Source organism: Cervus canadensis, chromosome 16, assembly GCF_019320065.1.
Source record: "Cervus canadensis isolate Bull #8, Minnesota chromosome 16, ASM1932006v1, whole genome shotgun sequence".
Taxonomy (NCBI): Eukaryota; Metazoa; Chordata; class Mammalia; order Artiodactyla; family Cervidae; genus Cervus; species Cervus canadensis.
In genome coordinates this window covers 2,537,215-2,547,337 of record NC_057401.1, presented here as the reverse complement: position 1 = coordinate 2,547,337, position 10,123 = coordinate 2,537,215, and the positions used below count along the sequence as shown (strand labels likewise).

General features: G+C 38.9%; 1 protein-coding gene across 4 annotated transcripts in view; it reads right to left on the bottom strand.

Moving 5' to 3' along the window:
* RANBP17 (RAN binding protein 17) overlaps positions 1–10,123 on the bottom strand; it is a 341,553-nt gene that overhangs the window by 306,592 nt on the left and 24,838 nt on the right. For all 4 annotated transcript variants that reach the window (XM_043488704.1, XM_043488707.1, XM_043488705.1 and 1 more), the window contains exon 4: positions 7,839–8,005. In XM_043488704.1, coding sequence (XP_043344639.1) covers positions 7,839–8,005 — 167 coding nt within the window. The remainder of the gene's footprint in view (positions 1–7,838; positions 8,006–10,123) is intronic.

Here is a 10,123-nt window from a genome sequence, read left to right as displayed (position 1 = left end):
GGAAATGCTTTCAATTTTTCACCATTGAAGGTAATGTTTGCTGTGGGTTTGTCATATATAGCTTTTATTATGTTGAGGTATGTTCCTTCTATTCCTGCTTTCTGGAGAGTTTTAATCATAAATGGGTGTTGGATTTTGTCAAAGGCTTTCTCTGCATCTATTGAGATAATCATATGGTTTTTATCTTTCAATTTGTTAATGCAGTGTATTACACTGATTGATATGTGGATATTAAAGAATCCTTGCATTCCTGGGATAAAGCCCACTTGGTCATGGTGTATGATTTTTTTAATATGTTGTTGGATTCTGTTTGCTAGAATTTTGTTAAGGATTTTTTGCATCTACGTTCATCAGTGATATTGGCCATAGTTTTCTTTTTCTGTGGCATCTTTGTCTGGTTTTGGAATTAGGGTGATGGTGGCCTCATAGAATGAATTTGGAAGTTTACCTTCTTCTGCAATTTTCTGGAAGAGTTTGAGTAAGATAGGTGTTAGCTCTTCTCTAAATTTTTGGTAGAATTCAGCTGTGAAGCCATCTGGTCCTGGGCTTTTGTTTGCTGGAAGGTTTCTGATTACAGTTTCGATTTCCTTGCTTGTGATGGGTCTGTTAAGATCTTCTATTTCTTCCTGGTTCAGTTTTGGAAAGTTATACTTTTCTAAGAATTTGTCCATTTCTTTCAAGTTGTCCATTTTATTGGAATAGAGCTGCTGGTAGTAGTCTCTTATGATCCATTGTATTTCAGTGTTGTCTGTTGTGATCTCTCCATTTTCATTTCTAATTTTGTTAATTTGGTTCTTCTCCCTTTGTTTCTTAATGAGTCTTGCTAATGGTTTGTCAATTTTATTTTTTCAAAAAAACCAGCTTTTAGCTTTGTTGATTTTTGCTATGGTCTCTTTAGTTTCTTTTGCATTTATTTCTGCCCTAAATTTTAAGATTTCTTTCCTTATACTAACCCTGGGGTTCTTCATTTCTTCTTTCTCTAGTTGCTTTACGTGTAGAGTTAGGTTATTTATTTGACTTTTTCCTTGTTTCTTGAGGTAAGCCTGTAATGCTATGAACCTTCCCCTCAGCACTGCTTTTACAGTGTCCCATAGGTTTTGGGTTGTTGTGTTTTCATTTTCATTCATTTCTATGCATATTTTCATTTCTTTTTTGATTTCTTCTATGATTTGTTGGTTATTCAGAAGCGTGTTATTTAGCCTCCATATGTTTGAATTTTTAACAATTTTTTCCTGTAATTGAGATCTAATCTTACTGCACTGTGGTCAGAAAAGATGACTGGTATGATTTCAATTTTTTTGAATTTACCAAGACTAGATTTATGGCCCAGGACGTGATCTATTCTGGAGAAGGTTCCGTGTGCACTTGAGAAAAAGGTGAAGTTGACTGTTTTGGGGTGAAATGTCCTATAGGTATCAATTAGGTCTAGCTGGTCCATTGTGTCATTTAAAGTTTGTGTTTCCTTGTTAATTTTCTGTTTAGTTGATCTACCCATAGTTGTGAGTGGGGTATTAAAGTCTCCCACTATTATTGTGTTGCTATTAATTTCCTCTTTCATACTCGTTAGCGTTTGCCTTACATATTGCGGTGTTCCTATGCTGGGTGCATATATATTTATAATTATTATATCTTCTTCTTGGATTGATCCTTTGATCATTATGTAGTGTCCTTCTTTGTCTCTTTTCACATCCTTTATTTGAAAGTCTATTTTATCTGATATGAGTATTGCGACTCCTGCTTTCTTTTGGTCTCCGTTTGCATGAAATATTTTTTTCCAGCCCTTCACTTTTAGTCTGTATGTGTCTCTTGTTTTGAGGTGGGTCTCTTGTAGACAGCATATATAGGGGTCTTGTTTTTGTATCCATTCAGTCAGTCTTTGTCTTTTGGTTGGGGCATTCAACCCATTTACATCTAAGGTAATTATTGATAGGTATGGTCCCGTTGCCATTTACTTTGTAGTTTTGGGTTCACATTTACACAACCTTTCTGTGTTTCCTGTCTAGAGAAGATCCTTTAGCATTTGTTGAAGAGCTGGTTTGGTGGTGCTGAATTCTCTCAGCTTTTGCTTGTCTGTAAAGCTTTTGAATTCTCCTTCATATCTGAATGAGATCCTTGCTGGGTACAGTAATCTAGGTTGTAAGTTATTCTCTTTCATTACTTTAAGTATGTCCTGCCATTCCCTTCTGGCCTGGAGGGTTTCAATTGATAGATCAGCTGTTATCCTTATGGGAATCCCTTTGTGTGTTATTTGTTGTTTCTCCCTTGCTGCTTTTAATATTTGTTCTTTGTGTTTGATCTTTGTTAATTTGATTAATGTGTGTCTTGGGGTGTTTTACCTTGGGTTTATCCTGTTTGGGACTCTCTGGGTTTCTTGGACTTGGGTGGCTATTTCCTTCCCCATTTTAGGGAAGTTTTCAGCTATTATCTCCTCGAGTATTTTCTCATGGCCTTTCTTTTTGTCTTCTTCTTCTGAGACTCCTATGATTCGAATGTTGGGGCGTTTCACATTGTCCCAGAGGTCCCTGAGGTTGTCCTCATTTCTTTTGATTCTTTTTTCTTTTTTCCTCTCTGCTTCATTTATTTCCACCATTTTATCTTCTACCTCACTTATCCTATTTTCTGTCTCCATTATTCTACTCTTGGTTCCCTCCAGAGTGTTTTTGATCTCATTTATTGCATTATTCATTTTTAATTGATTTTTATTTCTTCTAGGTCTTTATTAAACATTTCTTGCATCTTCTCAATCTTTGTCTCCAGGCGATTTATCTGTAACTCCATTTTGTTTTCAAGATTTTGGATCATTTTTATTATCATTATTCTAAATTCTTTTTCAGGTAGATTCCCTATCTCCTCCTCTTTTGTTTGACTTGGTGGGCATTTTTCATGTTCCTTTACCTGTTGGGTATTTCTCTGCCTTTTCATCTTGTTTAGATTGCTGTGTCTGGAGTGGGCTTTCTGTATTCTGGTGGCCTGTGGTTCCTTCTTATTGTGGAGGTTTCACCCAGTGGGTGGGGACGATTGGCTTGTCAAGGTTTCCTGGTTAGAGAAGCTTGCGTCAGTATTCTGGTGCATGGAACTAGATTTCTTCTCTCTGGAGTGCAATGGAGTGCCCAGTAATGAGTTTTGAGATGGGTCTATGTGTTAGGTGTGACTTTGGGCAGCCTGTATGTTGACGCTCAGGGCTATGTTCCTGCATTGCTGGAGAATTTGCGTGGTATGTCTTGCTCTGAAACTTACTGGCTCTTGGGTGGTGGTTGGTTTCAGTGTAGGTATGGAGGCTTTTGGATGGTCTCTTATTACTTAATGTTCCATGTAGTCATGAGTTTTCTGGTGTTCTCAGGTTTTGGGCTTAAGTCTCCTGCCTCTGGATTTCAGTTTTATTCTTCCCAGTAGTCTCAGCTGGAGACTTCTCCAACTATACAGCACTGATAATAAAACTTCTAGGTTAATGGTGAAAAGATTCTCCACCGTGAGGGACACCCAGAGAGGTTCACAGCATTACATGAAAAAGAGGAGAGGGAGGAGGGAGATAGAGATGAGCAGGAGGAGAAAAGGGGGGACTCAAGAGGAGAGAGACAGATCTACGCAGTTGTCTGTTCCCAGAGTGTTCTCCGTAGCCCAGACACCCACAAAGATTCACAGAATTGGATTGGGAAGAGAAGGGGAAAGGAGGAAAAAGAGGTGTTCTGAGGTAGAAAACAGAGAGTCAAAGGTGGGACAGAGTAATCAACACACTCCTGAATAAAAATGGGAACTGAATATTGGATTCTTAAATGTCCAAAATTTATATCACATACTGAAAAACAAAGATTAAAAATCTAGAGTAGAGGTTAGACTCTTAAAAATACAATATTAAAAACAAAAACACAAAAAAATTTTAGAAATACATATGAAGTTCAGTTTAAAAATAGGGCTTCTCTTTTGTTGTGTGTGCAAGGTTATAGTGAAATGAAAATGAAATTAAAGAATAGTAGAGGAGTAATAGAGGACTTTAAAAGAAAACAAGAGAAAAAGAAAAAACAAGAAAAAAAGTTTTTTTTTCCTAATTAAAAAAATTGTAAAAATCTATGAAAATGAAAGTTAAGGAGTAATGGGGGAGTAATAGGGAATTTTAAAAGAAAATAAAAGAGAAAAAATAAAAAAGAAAAGAAAAGAAAAAATTTTTTTTGTAATTAAAAAAAAAAAAAGGTAAAAATATATCTAGGAATATCTCTGGAGCTGTTGCGGTCAGTGTGGGTTCGGTTCAGTTTCAGATAGCTCCTCGTTCCAGGTTACACTTCTCAATATGTATAGGCCCCTTCCGGTGTAGTTGGTGTTACCTACAGGGATTTTAATCTGTTGCACCGGTCCCTTCTGAAGCGGTTCCCTTTGTTTATTTGGCTTCTGTTGGCCGGTCTCTTCAGTGCCTAATTTCCGCCCTGACACAGGCGGGCGGAGGTGGTCTCTTGTTCAGGTTCGCTAGTTCCGTCGCGCTGTGGGGAGGGAGGGACGCTGCTTTCCCCGTCTATGCTGCTCAGGCTCCCGGCTGCTCTATACGGAGCGTGCCCTGCACTGTGCGCGGTTCCAGCCCTCAGGTGTTCCACAAAAGCATGGACTCGGCTGCGCCTGCATTTTGTGCCTTCCCCGGCCAAGCAGCTCAGGCAGCCAGGAGCTTGACGGGCGTACTCTCCCCAGATACAGCTCGCTTTCTCCCCTCCGCGGCCCCAGCCCCAGTCCCTGCCCACATTGGTCGGGTGCATGTGCCCTGTGTCTAGCCGCGACCCTCCCAGCGGATGTCGACCATCCAGAATTTCAGGAAGTCTTTGGTTAGAAACTGCAGGCCTGCTTGCATTGTGGTAGGGGATGCCGTCCTTGGGGCCGAGCCTGCCCCTTCCCACCCCGCCCCCGGCCACTGCCGCCTGCCTCCGGCGGGGCTGGGCTGGTCCACAGCCTGCAAGCTCTTCTCTGGACTTGCTTGGTCTCTTTCTTTTGCGAACGGCCAGCAGTGTTTTCGGCCGGTTAATTTTCTCTCTCTCTCTTGCTATCCCACAGTTTAAGTTGTTATCTCGTGTTAGCTCCCTCCGATTGCCCTCAGGGCACTCAGGCCGAATCCTTAGCCTAAGCAATGCCGCCCACTCCTCTCCGTTCCGCCCCCACTTGCTGGTGGCGGATGCAGGCATCTGGGGTACTTTTCTGCTGGGAGTTGCTTTTAGGCACTTAATCTGTGGGTTTTATTTATTTTTCCTCCCAGTTAGGTTGCCCTCCGAGATTCAAAAACTTCCCCCAGACCCGCCAGTGCAAGGGTTTCCTGGTATTTGGAAACTTCCTCTATTAAGACTCCCTTTCCGGGACGGATCTCCGTCCCTAGCTCTTTTGTCTCTCTTTTTATCTTTTATATTTTGTCCTACCTCCTTTCGAAGACAATGGGCTGCTTTTCTGGGCACCTATGTCCTCAGCTAGTGATCAGAAGTTGTTTTGTGAAGTTTGCTCTGCGGTCAGTTGTTCTTTCGATGAATTTCTAGGGGAGAAAGTGGTCTCCCCGTCCTATTCCTCTGCCATCTTGGCTCAGTTTCCAAAGTATGTTATCTTTAAATCATAAAAAACTGTGGAAAATTCTTAAAGAGATGGGAATACCAGACCACCTGACCTGCCTCTTAAATAAACTATATGCAGGTCAGGAAGCAACAGTTAGAACAGACATGGAATAACAGACTGGTTCCAAATCAGGAAAGGAGTACATCAAGGCTGTATACTGTCACCCTGCTCATTTAACTTATATGCAGAGTACATCATGAGAAACGCTGGGCTGGAAGAAACACAAGCTGGAATCAAGACTGCCGGGAGAAATATCAATAACCTCAGATACGCAGATGACACCACCCTTATGGCAGAAAGGAAAGAAGAACTAAAGAACCTCTTGACGAAAGTGAAAGAGGAGAGTGAAAAAGTTGGCTTAAAGCTCAACATTCAGAAAACTAAGATCATGGCATCTGGTCCCATCACTTCATGGCAAATAGATGGGGAAACAATGGAAACAGTGACAGACTTTATTTTCTTGGGCTCCAAAATCACTGCAGATGGTGACTGCAGCCATGAAATTAACTCTTGCTCCTTGGAAGAAAAGTTATGACCAACCTAGACAGCATATTAAAAAGCAGAGACATTACTTTGCCAACAAAAGTCCGTCTAGTCAAGGCTATGTTTTTTCCAGTAGTCATGTACGGATGTGAGAACTGGACTATAAAGAAAGCTGAGCGCTGAAGAATTGATGCTTTGAACTGCAGTGTTGGAGAAGACTCTTGAGAGATCCTTGGACTGCAAGGCGATCAAACCAATCCAACCTCAAAGAAATCAGTCCTGAATATTCACTGGAAGGACTGGTGTTGAAGCTGAAACTCCAATACCTTGGCCACCTGATGCAAAGAACTGACTCACTGGAAAAGACCCTGATGCTGGGAAAGATTGAAAGTGGGAGAAGGGGATGACAGAGGATGAGATGGTTGGATGGCATCACCAACTCAAAGGACGTGAGTTTGAGTAAACTCCAAGATTGATGATAGACAGGAGGCCTGGCGTGCTGCAGTCTATGTGGTCGCAGAGTCGGACGTGACTGAACTGAACTGAACTATCTTTAAGTATTTGAATGATACTGAGCAGGGCATGATGGTCATCCTAAGAGTCACAGAGGAAGATTTAAGTTCCCCATATCAAACCCTAGAACATACTGTGTGGAATGGCCAAGTGGAATCACTGGAACATTTTAAATTACTGTCCCCTAGCTTCTATTTCGGGGAAAGCAATGGCACCCCACTCCAGTATTCTTGCCTGGAAAATCCCATGGACAGAGGAGCCTGGTAGGCTGCAGCCCATGGGGTTGCTAAGAGTCGGACAGGACTGAGCGACTTCACTTTCACTTTTCACTTTCATGCATTGGAGAAGGAAATGGCAACCCACTCCACTGTTCTTGCCTGGAGAATCCCAGGGATGGGGGAGCCTGGTGGGCTGCCGTCTACGGGTCGCACAGAGTCGGACATGACTGAAGCGACTTAGCAGCAGCAGCAGCAGCAGCTTCTATTTGGGCTTCCCTGATAGCTCAGCTGGTAAAGAATCCATCTGCAATGTAGGAAACCCTGGTTCAATTCCAGGGTTGGGAAGTTCCCTTGCAGAAGGGATAGGCTACCCACTCCAGTATTCTTGCCTGGAGAATCCCCGTGGACAGAGGAGCCTAGTGGGCTACAATCCATGGGGTCGCAAAGAATCAGACACAACTGAGTGACACAGCACAGCTTTTCTTTTTTTTTTCCAGCTCAAATACCTGAACTTGTGTACGTTATAACTTTAATCAATGAGGTTAAAAACATTCTTGAGAAACTAGTATGACTCAACATGGTATAAGGTAAAAAATTTTTAAATATGTATCTTAAGTTAGAAAACCTGCTGAAGTACTATCACCATGCTTTACGAGGTCACTATGCAACCCTATACAAATTAACTAACTTTTCTAAGCCTCAGTTTCTCATTTACCCTTCAAAGAGATGCAATGAGCATTAAGTTAGATAAAATACATGAAAATATACATGCTTACATATATGGAATACACAGACTCACACACTTAGAAATGACAACATGTATTTTTGAAACTACAAAACATTTTAATTTGCTTTCTTCAGGTTTGGAAGTTAATACGACATGATCCTCTTTTCCTGGCAATAAAAAATATAGGCTCCAGAGGATAAATAATAAATCATAATTAATATTGTTCTAGTAGCCACAAAACAAACTATACAGCTTTAAGAAAAGCAGTTTTCCAAACAAACAAGAATCACTGATGTTCTTATAATGTAATAATGCCTTCTTACCTGAAGAAACGTCTTCACATCAGCAATAATTTCTCTGAAAACAAACTGGTCTTTCTGAACTTCAAACCACCCTGATTTAGTGATTTTAGCAATGACTTGAATTAAAGCTTGGATAACAAAGGGAGCCAGCTTGGGCTGTGATGCCACATAATTAAGAATGTAGTTTCCTGTAAAAAAAAAAAAAATTCTATCATCATTTGGACTTTTCAGTAACATCTTATGAATCATCTAAAAACAGGCAGTGATGACCTGTTCTTTGACAAAAAGTTAATCCCTTTCTCCAAAATATGTACTTACTCACATAGTCAGTTTTCCTATAAGGCTTATCTGTATAAAGCAAATTTGTTCCAATTCAATTGATATATTAGGGGACAGTATGAGTATAATGCAGATGTCACTTTTGTTTTTGCATAATTTCATTTAGGAAAAGAAAAAAAACACTAGGTGAATACAAAAGATTGCAACCAAGTCAAATAAACCAAGCCATACTCAAAATGTATTTATCCACTAGCTATCTCAGTTCATCTCGTGTGTTACCAGACTCACTCATCCCTCTTGATTTTATAATTTTCCATCCTATTTCAGATCACCTTTCTTCTACCACTTTGTAATAGCTCACAAATTTCTTTGGAAGCCCACTTCCACAAACTTCAGTCTTCTTCAAGATAAAACCCCATTTTTATTCTACTATTCAGTATTTCTTAGTCATTTAACATGTGTAAACTCTACTATGCCTTTTGATTTCTATCCTTTTTTATGTGTCACTGACAAAAGGTCTCAATTTTATTTCTATAACCCCATTTCTCTAACAAGCTCAGTGGTTTTTATTATATAACACCACACGGCAGTCACTTTTAGGAATACGTATGTCATGTTATAGCAAAAGTGACTACACACTATCTGGCTGTTTAAGTGGTAGAAAACGTACAAATAAAATAATGCAATAAAATAAGTATATAAGTTAAAGAATGTATGAACAGAATAATAAAGCCTAGAATAAAGTTTATACACCAAAATAATTAATAGTAGCAAATTCCAGCGATGATGGAGGAGTAACTGAGGCAAAAATAGGCCATAAAGTCAAACAGAAAAATAGAAGAAAAAATGTTATAAAAGGAAAAGATTCCATTTCTTCTTTGGCCTCAAAGGCCAGCACATAATTTGGGAAAAGAGTGAAGAAAAAGTAAATACTTCACTATTTAACTAAAAGTAGCTTTAATGGAAACAACTCCAAAATTTGAGAACACTTTCAACAGCTGTTCTTGATAATTATGATGAGAATCGTGACATAAAAAAGAAAAGTTCTCACGACTGGCACGTTTCAACCTTAATTTTTATTAACATTAAAATTATACACTTACACAAATTAGATTAAAAGACAGATTTTCCTAGCATTAAGAGGTTTCTCCTATGGATTAAAATAATATGGCTCTTTTAAACTTCATTACATATAATTTTTTATTTCTATGATGAAACTTAAGAAAATGATACTGCCACCTGAATATAAAAGAAAATAGATTCATTTACTTCTATTATTTTTAATATCCTGAAAAATTTTAACCTGGAAGGGACATGAGGAATCCATATGTTAGTAGCAGTAACCACTAGCAAGGTAATTTCAAAAATAATAAAACAACCAAATGGGAGACAAACCAAGTTTCACATTTAAGGTAGGTATCAACAAGTACCACTCCCAAAAACCTTGGGAAAAGATACTAGCTAATACGTTTACTACCTAAGGCAAAAAAAAAGAAATTTAATAGACTCTAATTCTGTTATGTTGGTTGAATGTTTTACATATTCTCATGTTATGCTTATTATTGGTTCAGACAAAAGTTTGGTTTTAAGTAAAAATAAAAGATACATTTTTCATTATCACCAAGAACTATACTAAATAACTAACTGAATGAACTTTTTGGCCAACCCAATACATGATTTATAATAGTATTCCAGTTTAATAAGCAAGTGCCAATGATAACAAGCAAAACAACAGCAATCTCATCAGGAGCAGCCGAAGATAATAAGGAAAAGTCATACCAAGAAGAAAATGAAATGTTCAGTAATACACATGGGAAAATGAAATAAACAGCTGGAAAAATTCCCAGACAAAAGTTAATAGAAAGTTGAAAAGCTATGCACTAGAGGCTCTTTGCATGTTGAATGCCCATATGATAACAACAACAATACTTAGCATTTATGAAACAAGTTAGAAATTAAAAGTGCTGAAAAAAGCTTTATGTAGCTCTCACAACAATGTGAAGATATTGCTATTATTACTCTATTTC